A 22,353-nucleotide genomic window follows, 5' to 3' on the forward strand; every position below is an offset into this window, starting at 1 on the left:
TACAATCCTGCAGACAAAATAGATGATGATTACTGATATTGATCGTGGTGGCTGATCAGTACCATTGATCCAAAATGCAAAAAAAAGAAAAAAAAAGTTAAATTAAAAAGAAAAAGATGCCAGCAAACCCTTTAAGGAGACTAAAAATTGTATTATCAGTGGTTTATCATTGGTGGATGTAGTGACTGTGAAGCACAGCTATCCAGGACCAGAAGAGAAATGTTGCCGACTCCTAAAAGGGTTGTGTTGCAAATCATAAAATGACTGCTGCAATGCAGAATCAGAATTCTACAAAGAGCTTTGTAATGTGTCAACACACACACGCACACAAGCACATACATAAGCTTGCTTTGCAAACCACATGCGGAGTGTGAAAAAAAAAGAAGAAAGAATTAAAAAAAAAAAACACATCAGACTATGGTGTGGAAAAGTAATCAAGGATACCAGGAAGTAGAAATACCTGTGTGAAAAACCTGCAGGACCTTTCTCTCTTCTGAAGCTGCGAATTCAAACAATTCAGCGGTTAGCGATATAACACCTCTCAATCTTACCCACACATACACAGTAAGGCGCACAAAAGCAGTCACACCCACTTCATTAACATTGCACAGAACTTTGGAGACTGAAACATAGTGTCTTTCTCCTCACTTGCCTCCTTTTTTTAATTCCTTCTGCCATTTGTCTTGCCTCTGTGTTCTGCTCTGTCCGTTCCTTTCTTTTATACCACCCCTTTTTCCGTTTTAAACTCATTTTCAGTATCAACCTTTCAGTGAATTGATGGCATTAATTATGATGTAGGTCGTGCGTGATTGGTCATATTCAATTCCCTAATGAAAATGATTTTAATAAGCTGGCCTATAACTCGATTTGTTTATAATTTGGCCATTATTGAGTCCCAGAGGAAAGATTTCCTCTTCAGTCGAGGACTACTTTTTCCAACAAATTCAACCTCTGACGGGCCATTTTGGTCAACAGCAAATACAAATGAATTGATTCCACTTACACTTGCTCCAGTATGTATTCACTTCACACGTGCTATTGAATTATTTACAGGGAGCAGATGTAGAGCGTGTGATAGTGAAACTAAAAGGGTAGAATAGAGAAAATAAAGATGAGTGAAGCTAAAGCTCAACAACCAAACTTTGCAGTGACTGTAAAAGAGGTGGCTGCAGCTGTCACTCTGGCTGCTAAACTCCGCCTGTCACTGTTGCCCTAAGCTGAGATGACCAAGAAACAGTCAGTCAATTAGCCAGCCTAGCCAGCCAGCTAGGTTTCCCCACTGATTTAACTCACTTAAAGTGAATGCCTACATGAACAAAGTATTGAACGCAATTCTTCCCTTGTCTACCACTGTAGTAAAACACATCCTTTCCATCCCCTGGATCAGTTTTCCATTATTACAAATCTGAAATAAGCGCTTAAGCGAGCTTGTCAACTAATTTAACTGTGACGTACAATTTGTCCCAGGCCTGTTTTAATCTCAAGCACTGTATGTATTAATGAGGAAAACTCCCAAGTGAGGCAGTTTTATTCAATTTAGGTACTGATCTGAAAAGAGTTGAGTGTGTCTCGCTATATGTCAATTTGAGCCACCCTTATGTCCTTCTTCCTCTTCCTGTCAGTTACATTACATACTTCCCCTTAAACACACCTACAAAGAAAATCTCAGGCACTCTCTACACATTAACCTTCCAGTATAAGTGCTGCGGGAGACGGTACCTTTGTGAGGCTGCGGGCAGCGCTGTCTTTGCCCCCAGGGGTGAGGTTCCTGAGCTGTACGTCCAGCAGTTCAACCAGCTGGGCCATGGCTCGCACTGTGGATGGCACATCGCCAGGACGCAGAAGCCCTTTGGTCTGCTCAGCCAGCTCCCTGGCTACAATTGCTGCCGTCTCACCTGAACGAAGCTGTGAGCCAAACAAGGTGACAGGAGCAGAGTGCGCGCGCGCGAGAGAGAGAGAGAGACAGAAGTAGAAGGTAAAGAGAGAGATTCAAGCAGAGACATCAGATAAAGTGTCAGAAAATTTGGGAAGAGGAGGAAAAGTTAGTAGGAGCAGGACAGCGGGAGAGAACATTAGGAAGAGTAAAGCAGCAGACAGATGGATAAATGAAAGTAAAGGACAGGAAGGACAAGGAGGACAGAGAGGTAAAGAACAGATTGGGTTAGAGAGAAAAAGGACAGATGGGTAATGAGACAGACAAGAAAGTTAAGTGTTGAGGGATGGAGGTGAGAAAGTCAAGAAGCAGGGAAAAAATGAGGGCGCACAAAGAGAATAGGTTAGTTCAAAGGAGAATCAAGTGTGAATAAAGCCGTTTATTTGAGCACCTCTGCTTCAATGTTGATTTCATACACACAAATCTTTACATTTTCTACTCCCTCTAAAAAAAGCCATACATTGAAAAGAATAAGGAAAGTTACGATGGCAGCATTTTCCCTTTAGCCACATACAAATCTCTCAGATCTCAAACAGGAGTTGGATAACAAATGAAGATGGAAACATGGCCTAAATATTTCCCTGAGGTCAGTGCATTTTAATGCATGAGAAATTGCTCCAGGACTATATCCAAATATATCCTTAAACTAGGGCTCAGTGGTTTGCCATGAGGGCCCCCAGCAGCTTTCAGACTTACTTTCTGCATGATGTGGTTGACCCAGGGTGACGTGCAGTTGCTGAGATCAGGGCCTTGGGGGTTCCAGTAGCCCATGTGGGCCATGCACACGTATGTGGCCACACCTTCAAGACATGCAAGACAAACAGGGTAAGACAGCACTGACATTTGCCAGGTGCCTGGGGTTCACTAAGCAGATTGTGTGTGCACTGTCTGTAAGTACGTGGATGGGAAGCTGAATGGAAGTTGTCATGTGAGCTAATTGATTAGAGCAAAAGGATTTGTCCTACAGTGGGTGAGCTGTTGCACTACTCAACCGCATTTTCATAGTATTTGTATTAACTCTTTAACACCTATTCCTCAAATATCCGTCTGGCATTTTTATTATTTTTTTTTTGCTTATTTTAACCATAAAAGGGACAGGAATAATGTCCTGCGAGTAAGTGTTTTGGCCCATTTTTTTCAGAATAACTTCCAATATTGGGCAGTTATTTACAATTTACTGCATGATAAAATAGTATATTAACAATTTAAAATGAAGAAAAACAAAATGTTTTATGTAGAAAGGTTGTACACAAACAACATATGTATGTATGCATGTTAAATTAGAATTTTGAACAGAATAAAACATATTTACAATAAAGTTTTTTGAGTCTTTTTTCTAACTCTCTCCTCTCTGGCAACAAAGACGCTGATTCCACGGCTTCCTGCAACAGCGCGAGTGAAATGACCGTAATAACTACATGTTGGCTTTAATGTGCAACTAACAGTTGGAATTTTCCGATAGCACAAACTGCCATGTAAGCACTGCAATGCAAAGTGCACTTGCACAAATGTGTTGTCGGTGATATGATCGGTGCTGAAGGGTTAAAGGTTGCTGTGTAATAAATCACGTTAGCGAACCTGTTATATATAACCTATTAACCTATTTTATATATATTTGTATAAATAATAAGGTTACTAAGCATTTATTCTGAACAAACATAAATCCTTTGAAGAACTGACTAATGGCTAGCAAATAATTGTTATTGTAGCCCTGGTGACTAAAAAAATGTAATTGCAGATGCACTCACACTTGTTTGTTTTCAAAACATATCCCCTCACCCATACATCTCCTTACCCAGTGTCCCTACAGGGCAGGGCTGCTTGGCTGTCTGGCCTTGTTGTGTTCGGGGCCATGATATGTCGGCTGTCAACCTTGGATTGCAGAAATCTTGTGGAGGCAGTGCAGGAGGCTGTGGAGCTGCTGGAGGAACTTGCGCTGGGGGAACACGTCCTCCAGCTTTCTGATTGGTGTCAGGAATCTGATTGGTGTCAGACGCTGAGCCGCCTATGGGAACCAGGATGGGCTGACGAATCGTGGTTGTGGTTCGGTACCGCTGGCCGGGGGAGGTGGTGAGGAGGGGCCTTGGGGTGGTGTAGAAGGGAAGAGAACGGATAGTGGTTGTGCGGCTGGTAGATACAGAGGAAGAACCTCCACTAACTATTGGACCTCCTCCTCCTCCTCCTCCTCCTACTCCTCCTTCCCCTGCTCGGTTAGGAGGCATCATGGGAGGTGGGCGATAGTCTAAAGGAGAAAAGAAAAAGAACATGGATATATATTCACATATTAACAGCTGGTTAAACTCAGCTAAACTAAGACCCAGAGTTTGTTATACAGCTTTGTGAGCCCCATCGTGCTTTGAGTGCAGATGTTTTTATGAGTTCTGCATGCCAGGACAAATTTACTCCCATGAGCAAAGAAATAAGAACAAAAGAGCAGAATCTAAAGTGAGCAAGTGCAAAATAGTATGGTGGCTGACACAAACATAAGCACATAAGCAGGTATTCATTTATTTACCACTAAATAGCTTCGTCGGGGAGAAACTGATGAGTCTGACGACTTCTGGTGTCAGCGTTTTATCCTTGATTTGTTTTCATGCACTTATGATTTATTGTTGCTCACAAATGTGTGTTTCTAAATGTTTTTAAACAGTTTACTCAACACTTCATATTACTTATGAGACCTTGCTGCCTAACATGGTAGAGTGTCATGCATGATTTATAAACCTGTGACATCAGAAGATTCAGAAAGGCCACTTAATGGCACAGTCTTTTATTGTCGAAAAAGGCTATATGACTCACAATATCCCTGGATATAAATAAAGAATGAATGAATGAAGAACGTAGGCCACACGGCACAGCAGTGGCTAGCACTGTTGCCTCGTAGCAAGTTCTTGGTTTGAATCCCAGGTCGACCAATGGCCATTCTGTGTGAGTTCGGTCTGGCAACCTTCGGCCCTATTGACATAGGATTGGCACCAGATAAAGCGGTAGACAATGAATGAATGAATGAAGTGATTAAAGAGAGATGAACAGTGTTTGTGTTACATAGTGTCTCTTCCTCTCTGCTAGCCTCTCGTTGCTTTCAGCCACCCTTGCTACAAATCTATATTAGAGGGAAACATGTTATGAAAAGGGAGATAATTATTAACACTTTTCCCCCCATTTCACTTTAAATTGTTCTACTGGTCTCGAATCACTTATAGATCATTATGTACTGTATATATTACTGCATATCAAGCAGAACCCATTATTTAAAGCCACATAGAACAGGGAATGGCCTTATCTTTCACTGCAAACACTTGAACACTCATCTGTATAAATATGTAAATCACACTCATGGACAGAAATGTATTGTAACAGCTGAATTTAGACCTACAAAGGTTCCACACAACAGTGTGTTTCTATAGATATAGTAACAGTGCTGTCAATTTTATGATATTGCAAGAACAAGTGTCTTGATACCATTGTGGACCAGTGACAGTATCAAACAATCAGGGGAAAAAACAGCAGTAATTGTTTCAACCACAGTCAGACAGAGAAGGAAAGTGATAACAAAGATCATCATCTCACATGTATCTATTGCGCTTTGTGCTACACTCACTGCCTCTATCTCTACCTCAGATCTAGTAAAGGGAATAAAGAGTAAGACCAAGCAAAGAAGAGGGGGTCTTGGGAGGGATTACCTGATAGCATTTGCCCCTGGCTTTTTATTGTTGTTTATTAGCATTGCAGTTGCAGAAAGAATTGCTTAAGTAACGCATAACCTCAACAATCACAGTGCATCTCAGTCACCACAGATGACAGGCTTCAGAAGATACTCAGAGCTTTATGTCTATCACAGTATTACAATACAAGTAAATATTGTACCGTGGACTTGAACATCTGAAGTATCTGACTTTTCTATGGTGTTGCGACGGTTAGGACTTAAATAAAAAACTTGGATCTAAGAGCAAAAAATATTTCTCCTTGATTTCTATTTAGTCCAATGAACATGCAATAGGTATCACATTACATGAGTGATGGGTAATGAAGTCTCAAAACCTGAGCTATCAGTCACTTGGGTGTAAAGTTTCCCTCTGTGTCAGTCTACCTTGATGTCAAACATCTCCATAATGTTCAGTGAAAAAGTGCAGACACTTGTGTTTCTCCATCTGAGACCTTGGTGTGCCCTAAGCCAGAATATGTACAACACGCTGGTCATTGACATTGAAGGACACAGAGTCATTTCTCATCAGACACATACACTCCAACTGTGTAACGTAACTGCAACGGGTTGATGTTTGTTCCCTTGAAGATGAAGGGAATGTGTAATTGAGTGCTTGTGTGGATTATGAAAACAAAGTTGTGGTTGAAATTATCGACTGTGAGCTGAAGCTGTCTCTCCCATGGATTTTCAGTAAGGAAAGACACTATTTCTCACTGTTTATCCCCGTCTTGCTGTCTCTCTCCCCGTCTGTCTGTCTGTCTGTCTGATTGAATGACAGCTATGTAACATCCACCTCCTCCTGTACGTTCTGTTCTGTTCTCTTCCTCCACAATTCAATGGAGTGTTTCCGTACCTAAACTGTGCTGCTCCTCGTTCCTGAATCACTGACGCCCTACCCCATGCATTCTCCACGGAACGTTGCCATCAATCATGCGTGGCAGCAGTGGCCTAGGGACTAGCTGTCAATCTGCGCGCGCATGTGTGTGCGTGTGTGTGTGTGTGCCTATCTCTACTCAAATGGGAAGCTCCATTAGCAACTCTGCCACAACAATATAACTTACACACGCACACACGTGTGTGCGTGTGTAAGTACACGTGTCTGAGGTTGATGTCTGTTGTCATTTGAGTCCAGGGTAAAAAACACAGGGGCTGGCAGCTTGGGGTGAGGTAGACATCACAGGCAAGGGGCCACAGCACTTCACTGCCCATGCATCTCTCCTCCTCCTCCTCCTCCTCCTCCTCCTCCTCCTCCTCCTGCTCTCTTGACATTTTCCACCTGATTTGATTCAGTCACTCCTGATATTTTTTTAAGTATCTTTTTGCCAAAATCTCTCTCACATGTGCTTGTCTTTTGGATTCAGGGTCACTTTTAATATGGTGAATTTATCATGGATGCCATGGACGACGTGGAGAACAAAAGGAAAATGACATAACAGCTTCATGAAACATTTATAAAAGGAAAAGGGGAGTGGTTGTACTCATAGGGAATGACATAGCTCCTTGCCTTTAAGCTTAGGAAGCTGTGAGTAAATACTATGCGACAATTTCATGATGTCAGCCAACCTGAATGTTGAACCAGTTCCACAAGAACAATAGTGCCGTACAAAGCAAAAGCACAATCACAAACTCAAAAGGTTTTTGCGTTGCACTCTGCATGTTGCCCCGCAAATGATTGCACATGTTTTGACAAAAAGAGTGCAATAAATCAGTGATAACACTTTAGACGAGAGTTTATTGCAACAGGAATGGTTGAGTTGGGTGTCAAGGCTACAATTTTGTCAATCCCACATATTATATTACATGAAATATGAGAAGTGATGAGCCAAACATTTTAAACCTGCATCGGAGCCAACAAGTGGCCACCGCGGTGGTGTAGAAGAACAGGCAGCCGTGGCAGAACAAGGTGACAAATGCAACGACAGGGTAGAGAGAGTGAGGCATGGGGGAGTGTTGCAGTTTAAACAGACCGCCAAATTGGAAGGGTGTGTTTGATATGTACTATGGTGAGTGAGGTGTGTCATGTGTATGTGGTGCAGCTCAAGTTGACTGACTGAACTGGCAGGTATTGCTACATTTATCAGTGTTGTTGCTGCATTGTTTCTGACCTCTGCCGTTGTTACGGTCCTTGTTTTCTGTGAAGCCCTGGGCTTTTTGATGTGGAAAAGATCCAACTGGGACTTCATTTGCAGGTGTGGGGGCTTGCATGGTCAATGTATGGGTAAATGTCACATGTAATAGAAATGTTGAATTTAGCTGTGGCCCAGTGTTGAATTAGAAAATACTTGTGCCTATTTTTTTTTTTTTTTGTCATTTTCAAAGTCAATAAATACCTTTCTATATCATCTTCTAGTTAAACGTGAATTAAAATGTCCATATTCCAATCCATATTTCCATAACGTGGTAACATCTGCATGTAAACATCTGCAGAATAATACGTTCTATTCTATTCTATTCTATTCTATTCTATGCTGTTGTTTTTGTTTTCTTGACCTGTAGCGAGTCCATTGAAAAGTGAAACAATGGCAGGGTGGCAGTAAACTTGTTCCCAGAGTTGCTAATGTGTCGCCACACTTGGAGGGAAATGCTGTCAAGGATGCTCGCACATCATCATCTGACATGCAGACAGACATTGTGTGTCTGTGTGTGTGTGTGCTTTCGTTAGGGTAAGAGAGCCTGTTTCTTCCTCATGACTTTGGTAAACAGAGAGATCGTAAATCCACGACACAAAAGGTAGGCAGCAAGGAGAAAGACGAGGGGAAAATTAACTTCCCTTGGGATATTTCCCACATTGTCAGAAACACATTGGAGGGAGAGTGAAGTGAGGGGAGGATTAGAATCAAGACAGAAGTTCCCAGAGCTGAGATGACGTGTCAAGGCTAACATTCAAGGTGATTACTTTTGGGAAAAGATAAAATAAAGATAAATCCCTTTTATCAAATTTGACTTTATCGGCGGGTCAACAATGAAAAAGCAGACAGTAACACGGTGAGCAAGAGCAGGATTATATCCCACAAATGACCTGAGCTGAACCATCAACACTTCGATACGACCATGTGCGGTAATCACTGAGCCACGCTTTGCAGACACGCTTTGCAGCCACGCTGCAAATGATTACTTTCTGGCAATTTGTTTTAAAGTTGCTATTACTCCTTGCCTCTACACGCACACACACACACACACACACACAGACACACACCACCATGAAATAGTATGGAGGAATAGATCCAGAAGGGTAACAGCAAAATGATAATCTGACTAGAGGACACAAATCTTTCTAGGCCGGATCGTAAGCATATCCACGTATAAGGCTGCATTCTGCGATAACGTACTGCCCCTTTGGCTGAAGACACACACGCACACACACACACTCACTTTTAGATACTTTACACTCCATTGTACACCAAGCAACTCACACCAAACACGCAGGCATACAGAGACATGCACATGCCTGAGCAGAAATGTTTTCATTCACTTACGTGCAACGCAATACACCCTGTCACATGCACACAGGGCTTGTGGCAAGTGGCTCAAGTGTGCTGATAAAACAGAAGTAAGCACTTCAAAGTAGCAATTCCCAGGAGATAAAAATCAACCTCAACTAATAAAGCCTCCCTCAAAATGGCTGCCAGGCAGCACCACGTTCCACGGCTAATGTTTCACAGATCACCACTCAACACTGCTGGCTAACCAATTGTGTAATGGTGTCATCCCTCTGCTGAGGATGGCAGCAAGTTTACCAACTACATGCTTTGCCCTTAATCAGGGGAAGATGCCATGTTCAAAGAAGAAGCTGAAGTGTGAGACCAATGTTTTCCCTCTATAATAATGGCAGGAATCGTCAGTGCATTCCTTGAAAGCACGGACTGTTTATCATAATAATCCATCATTTAGAAATGAAGACCGTATCCAGACATGGAGTGGCGACACTCCATGCTTCCTATGAAACAGAGGGTTGCACTTTGACCTTTTCCTCCTGGTGCTTTGTTGAACACCCGCTGTCCAAGCCTCTCTACTGCCAAATGCAAACCAGGAGCGTGGCTGAAGCAGACTTGTCGATATGGACACACAGTGCTCTAGACTGTGTGGAGCAGAGCTCAGTCTCGGGAAGAGTGGTGATGACAAGGTGCTGAAGGTGTGAAGGGCATTGCATTCATGTGGCCTTCTATGAATTTGATTGAATTGAGTTACGACAGAGTGATTTGGCAAATTGGTGTTTACATTCTTGATTTATCACTTGTACTTCATTGTTTTCATGATTCATGAAGTCACATATGAGGTCTGATTCTAGGTTCAACAATTCCTTGCTCTTATATATTCATTGCTCTTATATATATATATATATATATACTTTTTTTTAATGCTATTCCAAAACTGGAAGAATATTTAAGGGGTTTCTTTACTTTTATTATACAATTATAAAACATGCAAAGAAAAAAGTTGCAACATTCGCTAAATCGTCTCGCATGAATGAACCGTTTACGCCTCACGCACAAACACAACCACACACAATGTGACAAGTCAGAGATGTGCTGAGAGTTAATCTAATCAGTGATCTGGTGAAAGGGGGCCACCACTTTAACCTTCAACTCCTGTTATTCTCTCTTACTTAGGGAATTGTTTGTAAGATTTCTTAGCCCTGCTGCCTGATTGCAATCTGTTGCCAAAGCATGGAGGGAAGGGGGAGGGGAGATGGGGAGGGAAGATGAGAGGAGAGGAGAGGAGAGGAGGGGAGGGGGAGGACGACGGAGTTAATATGTGGAGAGGAGGTAAAGACAATAGACCCTCAATGCTTGACTTCCTTAGGAAATGGAACTCTGTGATACAAGCCATTAAGGGTTCAAAGGTGAAGCCTTAAATATCCTTCAACTGACAGAGTGACAAGAAGAGGTCATCCCATGATGCAGCAGCATATTTAAGAGATTAGACTAGAATTCCAGTGTCTGATTCCTCTCTAATGCAAAGAACTCTAAAACTTTAAACAATTAACTGTTGCAAGAATCAAGTTAACATAAAGGTTTTTTTTTATTTAACGTTTGAAGGATTTCACACTTTTTCCAAAAACTCATTATAGATGATAAATGAACAAAATTAATAAAAAAAAATGTGATCTGATCACGAGGCATAATTGATCCTAGAAGAACTGCTGTTATTCTTGTTTGTACTCTCTGAAGCAGTTTATTTTTGAGCTAATATGTGCTAGGCTATCGTGCTAAGCATGTGAAAAATCAGTGAAATAACCTTGCATAGACTGGACGCCAGATATATTGACATTATACAGTTATTGCAAATGTGAGAACGAGAAGCGAGAAAAGAAGAGTGACCCACTGATGAGGAGGTGTGGGGGTTGTGTGTTAAGATGGGATCCGCTCAGCGTCCCTGTGTGCCCCCTTCCCCTCCAAAGATGCAGATAACATGAATTATTTTGTGACTTTGTTGGGAAAACTTTCTTAAGTGTGGCAAGGCAGACTGGAGCTGATAAATAATTCAAATGTTTCATTGGTGCCATGCTGCTTGCATAGGACAGGCATCTATAATATGCATGTAAGAAGACGTGATGAAACAACGCCATAAACAGTAGAGAGGGAGTGTGTGTGCGAACAGTGTGGAGAACAGTGTAATGCAAAGACAAGTGACTCTGACTGTGTCTTCATGTAGGCATGCGCTTCATACGGGGGAGGCCTCTATCACATGAACATCTAAGCTGCACTCGATTAAATAGCCTTGTGTGATCTGGGAATGGGCCTGGCTGCAGAAAAAGGAGGACAGATTAGGCGGGAGATAAGGACGACAGAGGGAAAAACAGCAAGAGACACTGAATACAAGAGAAAGATATACGAGAAAAGGAAATATTGAGATTCCTGCCATTATGAGTGTCTGTGTGAGAGAGGGAGGGAAAGAATAGGGTGCTTAACAAACAATGGAGAACATGTGAAACAATAAATGTACGAAGGTTAGTCACTTCCTTCCTGTGAAAACAAGAATAGAATAGAATAGAAAAGACAATTTTCTGCGTCATTCAAACTAAATCTTTATATTATCTGTTCACCTGAGATGAAATAAATCTTCCCTTATTCCCCCCCCTGAGTTTACATTCCTATCCTTTATTTAAATCTGCAATACATGGGGGTTACACTGGACATTTGCTTTGTCTATGTATTGTTTTCAAAAAAGAATGTTTCTGAAGGATTTGTTGTTTATTTAAACACATAAGAAATCTTCTCAAGCATCTTTAATTTTGTCATACCATGACCACAAATATTAGAAGCACAAAGCTGCAAAACAACTATTGGAATACTATTTAGTAATTAAGGTGTGACACTAAATATTTTAGATAATTTAAAGAAAATAACAATGTTATCCCTCAGAAGCATGACATTACTGCTAAATTGATGAACAGAAACAGCTAAAAGTAGCAGTTGTCAATTAACCTTCATTTTGGCATAGCATTTTATTTTATTTTCGTACAGCACTTTAAGCCCAATGCTCAGAAAACACATCATTTGGCCAGTTTGTATTTATAATATTATTATTAGCAGCTAAATGTGGCAGCTAACTTACCTCAAATAGTGTGTTGTACACAATGTTTTGCACCAATTCAGTTGAGATTAATGTCAGACTTAGTGACTGATAAGCGATGTGCATGGAAACATGACTTGAAATAGGAAATTATGATTCAAGAAATCATTCATTTCTTTGGTTTAAGAAACAGGAAATATCTATATTATCAAACTGCAATTAATGAGAATAGCAATACATATCAAATCAGCTCCCAAGGATCATGATATTATCAAACTGTGACAAAAGCACATCGACCCAGACCAATTTGATCCTCATCTCTACTGTAAATCAGAGATAATAGAATATCTGTAACAGTATATGCATACATGTGAATTGGTAAATGGTCGGTTTCTATATTTATAAAGCACTTTTCTAGTCTTGATGACCACTCAAAGCTGCTTTACACCACAGTTGTTGCCATTCACCCATTCACATTCCTCTTCATACCACAGTCACATAGCAACAGCCGTCAGCAGCAACATGGGGTGGAGTGTCTTGCACAAGGACACATCAGCATGTTGACTAGTGGAGCCAGGAATTGAACCCGCTTTACCACCGAGCTACCATTGCCATACCAGTGGCAAAGATCTCACATTTATATGTGCGTGCTAAAAGATAATCCATCTTGTCAAAAGTCTGCAAATGACTAAAAATGACCTTTTCTTAACTGTCCAATAAGCTGCCAGTTGCTGAACAATCACAATGCAGTAATTGGAGCTCTATTTGCTGTACCCCAATTATACTAAGTTCTCAGTGGTCTACCTCGCTTAGTCCATGTCCAATTTCCTGTCTCATTTTATATCTTTAAGAAGTCCATATGAGCCTGAAACCCTTAGAGGGGATAAGCCCCCACCAACCCTTTTGTCCTGTTTCCTGAAAATAAACAAAATAAATGAGCAAAAAAGTGGAAGACAAACACGACTGCAACATTGCAGGTTTGACCCTATACTCGCAACAACATATCCTAGGTTCATTGTGTAATTAAAGCTAAATGGATCAACACCCTTTGAATGGAATGATGGGTAAAGGGCAAACTTGGGTCCAGCTTCAACCAGAAAATTTCCATGGATCGACTTAACATCTGATTTTCTGAGGAATGAGAGAATCATGCAGCGAAAGCAGTTAATTTATTCCCTGTCTTCATTGAGTGAAGGAGTGGAGCGAGGGGGGGGGGGTTAAGCAGTGTGGCAGCATTGATTGTATGTATTTATCTCTGACTGGTCAGCAGTCTGGCTTGTTGCTGTGCTCTAGAGGTCACTCCCCACATTGAATCCCAATTGATTTCATCTTTAGAGCCTCCTGAGACACCCGGAGCTCCATTATGAGAGTGATCACACTCTCAAGTGTACACCAATGAACACGCATGCACACTCCTGAAGAGAGAAACACGAACTCACAAATGAATACTATAAATACATTACCACGTTGGCTTTTAGGCATGCATGCATTAACGCAATGAAGTGCTGAAGTGACACACACACATACACGTGCTCTGCTGATCGGTAGAAACTAAGTTTATTGCTGTCTCTCTCTATATAATTCCTTGTTCTGTGCCTTTAAACTGTGTATAAGAGCATGTGTTAACCCAGACATCATTTAATAAGACATGCAGCCAGACTGCCTTGACCACTCAGAAAGGTGCTGAAAGGCAATTATGCTATGAAAAAAACAAACCTTCAGACTCCTGGGGCCTAAGCCCTTTCATCCAGAGGGGAAGAACGAGGGGAGGGGAGATTTTAACATCACAAGAGTTGAAGGAGAGTCACTTTGGGTTAGATAGCTTTCCTGTCTCTTTGCAGCAATGTTGGTTTGGTGAGCGATATTTAATTAAAAAGTGCTGGTTGCTTACTTCATCTGTCTGCTGGGAAACAGCCTCATCAAAGCTGGGGAGATTGGACCGAACCAGTGAGGGTTCAGGGCAGGAGTTGTGGGTTCATCAACACAAGCAGTATGTATTCATTTAGAAAATAATGAATTGATGCGGACTTAAACAGTGTCTCCCTCCATGTGTGTGTTCTGGTCACCAAGACTGTCATCATACTTGTATGTCCTGCATTCAAGTGCTACCAGTTCCTCTTCTCTACATTCCCTATTGGCTCCATTCAAGAGGAGAATGCATTATAATCTGTTATGCAGCAGACAGAACTAAAGAGAAGGCTGGTGAGTGGTACAGTGAAAGGCAAGATGCATTTACAGTATGTAAGACTCAGCATATTATCAGATAGAGGCAAAGGTCAAGAGAGTCTTTTTGATGTCTTTGTGAATACGCTTTCTTTGATTGATTTCCACAACTAGTACACACAAAGCACTTGTAATTTCAGCAATACTACTACAGTATATCTAAGACCAGCTCTGAAAGTATTCTCAAGTAGAGCCGCAACTAACGATTATTTTCGTAAACGATTAATCCGTCAATTATTATCTCGATCAATCGCGCAAGCGTTTGGAGCAAAGAAATGAAGAAAATGTTCACATTTAAGAAAGCTATAACGATCAGAAATCTTGTTTTAATAATGAAAATAGCTTCAAACCGATTAATCGATTATCAAAATAGTGGACGATTAATTTAGTAATTGATTAATAATCGACTAATTGAGCAATTGTTTCAGCTCTATTCTCAAGGTTTGTTTTTTGAAGTTTTATAACATGCAGATAACACAGTTGGGGTAACTGTGAATGCTGGCAGCACAGATGGTGCTACTCATTTATTATTCTTTTAAGTCATTTTGCATAGTTAATAAAAGTAGGAATATTGGTGGCTGTAAGTATTAAGGTGACATATAAGAAAAAAAAAAAAAAAAAAAAAAAAAAAAAACCCTGTCAAACTATTTTAGTGGAATTTTTTTGAGTGAAGAAAGGCAGGAGGAGAGAAATAAGTGCAGCCTACCATTGTTGCCAAAGTCCAGCGAGTACTTGACCACGTGGTAGTTATTCCACACGTACAGCAGGTTGTCTCTTGGGTTGTAATCCACTGCTGCAATGTACTGGTAGGAATTGGGGAATGGGATGTTAACCGTCATCTCCTTGCTCTTGTCAGTGTTGTACACGTAGTCTATTTTGTTCCCCGTCCCTTCGTTATCATCATCTTCATAGACCGTTTTGACGACGTACAGGACTCCGCAGATCATAAAGGCATTGGAGGCGGAGCGTTTGTCATACGTGGTGTCCCAGGAGCCTTCGATGCGCAGGGTGTACGGGTTGAGCTGGCTCACCACGATGCGCCCGTTGTTCTGCTCCGTTGCGTAGATCACCCACAGTCCATTCTCGTCCACCGCAAGGTCGATGTCTGACTTGCCCCCCCAGCGGTACGGTGAGGTGTCGTGGTAGTTGGCGTTGGCAATAATAGCCTCACCACTCTTGATACGCGTGCGTAAGTCAAACTTGACAATGTTGCGCGTTCGCTCCTTGTTGAAGAAGAGAGCGCCATCATACACCACAAAGCCAGTCCCGTCCACGCGATGCGGGAGTTTGTAAGTGGTGGTGGGACGACCCGCGATGAAGTCCTCCTTTGACGAGTATTCTGTCAGAGTGTCTGTGCGGTACGGAGTCCAGGGCATGTAGTAGATCTTCTCTGAGGCCTGCAGCGGGTCTTTGCACCATGCACCAGACTGGTGATCTGACTCAAAAAGATGTTCACTCTGATGCACTCCTCGCAGAATGCCCGGGCACAGAAAAACTGAGGAGCAAATGGCAACAATTTTACATTCAAATACACAGTTGTAAACTTTCAACAATTCTCTCCAGGTTTTCCTGACATTGTACGGGAGTTGTCTGCCTCTTTTCATTATTGCTGCAGTAACTTAACCTCAACTATGAGTGAGTGACAAGAGACGATTACTGTTTTGTGGTTTGAATGTTATGTTGTTGCTGTCATTCTTGAGGACAACAACAGCCTACCTCCTATTCAGCAGATAATACCCTGCTCTCACAGCTAAGAGAAAAAGAGAAAAGGGCACATTTTGTTCTACTTCCCCCTTTCCCTCAATTCCCATTTCTGCCTCCCTCCATGGTTCCTCATTAGTCTCATAGCTCTTTCTTCTTTCGCTGCTTTCTATTTCTGTCAGGAACAACCAACTGTAGAGCCAAACATGTCTTTTATAGCCTGCTGTTTCTGTGATTGTTACAGTAATTCATTCCCCACACCGTGTTTGGTATTCCCATCTTGGAATACTCGGGTAATGTTTTATGAGTGATGTGGGAGATGTAGTAAATTCTGGGAAGCCAGTGTGACCAAAGTCATAGGGACCGCTGTAATTTTACTGGAATGCTGTCACATGTGCACACACATACACAGCCAGTACACACAGACAGGCCAGATGTGCATTGTGGTTTTCCCATTCTTCTCAGTAATATGATCCCAGATCCCACGCAGAGGCTTGGGAATATTGATTGAACGTTCATTGGCTATTCAAAGTGCTGGCATAATTTTCATATCATGGAGCGGCATTTGAAATATTAAATGTCAATGTAATTCTCTGTTTATTGGCTCATTATAAAAGCACGCTCCACCCGTGGAGAGTTTGCTAAGTGACATTCTACACGATACCATGGAATAATAAAGGCCTAGAGTGTGTCTAATGAGTACCAGTGTTTCTAAATTGCCTCTATATGCTGAGATCAAGCTCTTAATATAGCTGCAGTGACTTTGAAAGAGATGTCATTCTGCCATGAAGAACAGAAATGCTTCAGGCATCAAAAAGTGACTCCCAGTCCCAGATTGGGAGCATGTGTACATGTGTGAATGTGGGCCTGCTCAGTTCAAACTTACCTTTTTGTTCGACTTCTGCATGAGCCATCGGCAAAACATTAGAAGGGGGGGGGGGGAAGGGGGGAAACAGAGAAGACACAAGACACAAGACAAAAATAGATTTATGATACAATAATAAGAAAATCACTATAATACAATCTCACATCTTCATAATCGTTCTCATATTTCATCCTAACCTTGTGAGAGTGCCAGGATGCTCTCCATGTGTGATTGGTAATAACGTTACGTAAGCGTATGAGGAGACTGCACTGCAACAGGGAAGCTATCTGACAGTAATGTATCTCACATGTGTCACACATGGAGATCCATGGGGGAGCAGACACTCCAGTGCCATGAGACGCAGAGAGGAGAGGAGCACCAAAAGACTGTGACTCTTAGATAAACATAATACACACACTCATTGTATCCATGGTGGTCTGAACACTAGAACAGGACAGAACACGGCAATAGAAAATGACCTGAGATAATTACTTCTTAAATGTGAGCTAAAAGCAACACAGTAATGAAAACCCGGAAAATTGATTTGATTACTCGGATTGCATTTCAGTGAATGAGGCAAAACTGCTGCCTTAAAACGCTTTGAACAGTGGGTGAGCTGCTTCGTGTACAGTATGTCATCTACTCTGTGTGTGTGTGTCGGAGCATGTGTGCAGGTGGTCGCATATTGAACGCTTCATTTCCAGCCCAAACCCCTAGTCTATTATGTTCAAAGCGCTATCCTCGTAACTTTGAACGAAGGTTTTTCACGTCACTCCATGATGAAATGTGCACACTTGCTCAGAGCATCCTTAACATATGAATTCCATTCCACCTTGCTCCCTAGGGGGCTTGGAGGAATGTGGACACAGCAGAAACCTAATCCTGCAGGCCCATGGCCGTCCCCCAGTGTCTGGGGGCCTAATGTGGGGCCCTAACCCATAAAACAAATTATATAAGAAAGGATTTAAGTTTCCATTAATGGTTTATTTTCAGACTTAATCATAAACGCATTATGTATGTGTTGAGTTTCATGGACCATTTATCATCACAAATCTAAACCAGTCCTTTAATTATAAATTGAAACAAGTCATTTTTGACATGACATATAGATATACATCAGCTGTCATCACAAAAAAAAAAGCTTGAACAATTCCATTCAATTAAACAACTAAAAAAAATACCAGGCTGTTAACAAACCACCTCTCTTGGTTGTTATCATGTAGTAGATACATTTTTTTTTAAATTTTATTTTTTAAATTGTGTTATTAAGTTATGCACAAACATGAGTTTGACTGTGATGAGGTGTTTTGCAGTGACAGGATAATATTTACAAATTTAGTTTAATTTCAGTTTTCACATGACCTATAAAGAGATTTGTCATGTTAAAAAATAGGATAATTAAAATATGGCTTCACGTGGAGGAATACTGTGAATGGAAAAGTATATTAACTGGTATTTTGCCACAACATTTTGTGGCCACAAAGCCACACAGTTGACAAGGGTCAAACGTGCGTTCTGACTTGTAAAGACAGTGACTGACAGGAATAATTCATTACAGATGAGGGAAACACCTAATGTTGGTAATCGATGAGGGAGCCACCACTGTGCGCCCCGCAGCTTCACTCTGAGGAGGAGGAGCTCAGAGCGCCCCCTGCTGTTTTATCATTAAGTGAGTGGAAGCCTCCAACACCGCCAACACTTTTAAATTTACTTAGTAAAAAAAAAAAACTCCATTATCTGAGTCCAGCATTGTAAAGTGGTCTGAAAGGCATCTGAAATGACATTTCCTCACTTTGACATCAAAGATAACATGCTACTCTACTGTGCTGCAGTGGCTTGTCACCATTATATATGTCGCTCTATAATTATTTTTTAAAAAGCGAGTGAATTATTCCACGCTTGCACGTCAGTCAAGAGGCACATTGCAATTCAGAGGGGTGAAACAGCTGAGGCTGCCTATGTCTAGTCCATGCCCTTGTGTCTCAAGGCCATTAAAGAGCTGCTGAATGGAGGAGAGCAGAGAGGAGAGGAGAGGAGAGGAGACGAGAGGAAGGTCCTTAAAGGAAAAGTATTCAAAATCACTTCCGAATGGTGTGTGTTTATATATAGCACAAGTGTGCTACATATTGCACGGTACATGCATACATTCTTGAACACATTAAAGCCAAAGTTCATCACCGACTGTGGGACATACACAGGCACATGCGACACACACAGAGACACACACAGGCGCACGCATACAAGCCACCATTAAATCCTAGGCTCATGAAAAATGCATGGTTACTTGTGCAGCTTAGCACAACTCCCGATAAATAAGCAATCTCTGTAAGGAGATCGTGTTAAACTTAACACAAGTGCGTATATGCATGCGTGTGTGCGTGCGCGCGCATTTGTGTGAATATGCTGCTCAGAGTTAAGCAAGACAATGTGGGGTCCAAAGATGGAATGACAGATATTGATGTGGCAAACACATGCACACATACATAGTATGCACACATATAAATACCACAAACAGAGCGTGTGTGGTTGAGAAGACGGGGATTAATGACACTGAATAACACAACACCTGAGGCCCTGACACAACCTCCCACACACAGAAGACAAACATTCAAGTTCAAGGTTGGCGGCAATTAAAGGATTTCAAATGAAAAAGTGTGGCGGCAACAGGTAAAGCAAATGGCACACAAAATGTCAAACAAATGTCATTCAATTTGTATTGCTGCTCATTGTTTCATTAGACTTGGTGAGAGTGTTGCGAGATGATTTCTTTTTTTTATTATTATTTCTTTCTTTTTTTTTGAGGCATCTGTTTTTAATCTCAATACAAGGGTAAGAAAAGTTTTTCCACAAATCACAGTCATTCATCTTTCAGTGCACAGGAGTTGACAGAGAGAATATAGACTGGTGAGACATTTGTTGAAACCTCAAGGTTTTGTCAAGGTTAGCTGCAGCGAGCACAGTGGTGCAATAGATGAGAAGTCTTTTGTACTAATCCACAAACTGTGGGTGTCTATATAAGAAGGAAAAAAAGGGGGTGGGGGGGGGGGGGGATATGGACGGTGACAGCCTGCAACAAAGCATCTTTTCAGTCTTTTTCCTCTCAACTGAATCCTGCCAAGGTGTAGCATATTTATCTGTTGGCGTGTTCCAGTATCTTTAAATGATCCATTTGGAAACCTCCTTCTCCTCCTTCTCTACTATTGAATGGTTAGTTTTACTGCTACAGAGGAAACTATTATTTTCCCTATTCGTTCTATGGCTTTGAATGAATATTATGAAACAAAAGCAGAACAATAACACTAACAGCAACATATTAAAACCATAATATTCATTGGGTATACCGTCAATTTTTCAAATTGTCTGTAATCAAAGGAACAGCTCTGACACTGCACCTTGGACACCTTCTCTGCCCCCCCATTTCCATTTCACATTCACACACATAGAAGCAGCCTTAGTGTGACTGTGCGGCGGTGTAAGGATAATTAGCATTTTTATTAAAAACATTTGGTTTATTAAGGATGGATTCGTCGAGGAGGAAAAGCAGTGCGAATGCTCATGAGAGTGTGTAATGTGTGTGTGTGTGTGTGTGTGTGTATGGGTGTGGCACAGGCACGGTGCCGTGCGTGTGTCTGCAGACAACGAGTGGCGACAGCAGCCTTACCACTATTATCTCTGATCTCCAATCAGCTCAGCCCGGCTATAGCTGGCAAGGTCATTTGCGGACACAGACGTTTTCATCCCTCTCATGTCCATTTTCCCTCTTCCGTCTGTCTGTCTATTTACTTCAGCATGTACCTCCTCCTTGTCCATTCTCCGTGTCATGTCCTCTGATTTCTACCACTTCACCTTACACAAACCCAGTCCACCCCTCACACAGTCCTTTATCAGTTAATTCATTCCTTCTGTTCCTCATCTGCGGGCCTCGTCTAACCTATTTCTCTCTATCTCAGTTTCAGCTGTGACTCGCTCTCTGTCTATCTCCGTCTGTCTTCTTGGTTCCTTTCCATCTTCCCTCGCTCTCTGTGGGAAAACGCAAAAGTGCATGCATATGTGTATGCACACACACACACACACACATACATATACTGTACATGATGTCTATGCATACACATGACAGCACATGCACATGCAAAGACAGAACCATAGCTGTTTATAGTTGTCTCCACGACAACATGCGCTCGCACTCACGTCATCAAGATGAAGTTATTCCAAAGGTCCAATTTGACAGAAGTATTTAATTGGACAGACAAGAGGGTGATTTTATCTTTTAATTAGCGTTTATGTGGAGCCAAGTTCTATTGTCCAAAATAAACTGTGTGGATATTGCATAACATATCACTGGTTTTTTTCACAGTTTTATACACTAACTAGTACAAGGCTAATGCTTCATAGCAACGCTCTCCTGTATGACGATTATTGAATGGACAAACATGATTTAGTGTTCCTGTCTTATTTTTACGACGGCGTATTAGGGCCAAACTTAATATTGTGGTCACATCTGTGTGCTGCTGATAAAAAAGATACTTTATTCTTGTAATATTACGACTTTATTCTCATAAAATTATGACTTTTTTAATATTAAGACTTTATTCTCATAATGTTACGACTTTATTCTCATCATGTTATGACTTTATTCTCATGTTGCGACTTTATTCTCATAAAAGTTGACTTTATTCTCGTATCGTTATCGTATATTTTAAACGGATGGACGTGAATGAGACAATATCACACCGTCACACTTCTTTTGTGTGTCACATTACACACTTGTGAAGATTATAAATATATATATATATATATACGTGTGTGTATACGAGAGCTACCGTGGAAGAGACAGTCTGTATGGCGGTGTGCTAATATATGGATATTTATAGTCTGCCTGCAGTGCTATGAGGAAGTATACACAGGTGGCTAATTACTGCCAACTCTAGCTGGCTACTCTGGTGCACGACTGCCACACATTTATACCACAGAGAGCTGGGGAGAGAATAAGAGAGAGCACTTGATTTTAGCTCTGGAAAACAGCCAAAAACATGCAGTGCACGGAGGACAGTTTAAGAGTTGTGAAGACAGTACAAGCCAAAATTCCAGGTGGAAGGCAGGTGAAGAGAGAAATGTTCCCACCCGAAAAATATCCCACACATAATTTAATTACCTGTTCTACTTTGTGATTTGTTTACACTATCTGTGAAGAGGGACGCATCACCAGCTCAACTTGAACATCAGTGTTCAGGAAATTACAACCTGCAGTAGGATGTGGCGTCTCCCTGGAGCTTGGTCTTTTTTTTTTTTTTTTCTTCCTGTGCACTACATTTGTGTTTAGCAACACCTGGCCTCAGAGGTGATCACTGGGGAGGGTCAGGTGTTTACACTCAACAACCGGTACACCCAATGTCAGGGGGCACGTATCGG

The 22,353-nt window shown here is 41.4% G+C and overlaps 1 protein-coding gene across 8 annotated transcripts in view; it reads right to left on the reverse strand.

The window, feature by feature from the left end:
• adgrl3.1 (adhesion G protein-coupled receptor L3.1) overlaps positions 1 to 22,353 on the reverse strand; it is a 110,426-nt gene that overhangs the window by 33,752 nt on the left and 54,321 nt on the right. For all 8 annotated transcript variants that reach the window (XM_058640076.1, XM_058640072.1, XM_058640074.1 and 5 more), the window contains exons 6-11: positions 16,966 to 16,980; positions 15,085 to 15,873; positions 3,729 to 4,175; positions 2,630 to 2,733; positions 1,720 to 1,905; positions 461 to 499 (exon numbers count right to left, since the gene is read on the reverse strand). In XM_058640076.1, the coding sequence (XP_058496059.1) occupies positions 461 to 499; positions 1,720 to 1,905; positions 2,630 to 2,733; positions 3,729 to 4,175; positions 15,085 to 15,873; positions 16,966 to 16,980 (1,580 nt within the window). The remainder of the gene's footprint in view (positions 1 to 460; positions 500 to 1,719; positions 1,906 to 2,629; positions 2,734 to 3,728; positions 4,176 to 15,084; positions 15,874 to 16,965; positions 16,981 to 22,353) is intronic.

This window comes from Solea solea, chromosome 10 (genome assembly GCF_958295425.1).
Source record: "Solea solea chromosome 10, fSolSol10.1, whole genome shotgun sequence".
In the NCBI taxonomy this organism is placed as follows: domain Eukaryota; kingdom Metazoa; phylum Chordata; class Actinopteri; order Pleuronectiformes; family Soleidae; genus Solea; species Solea solea.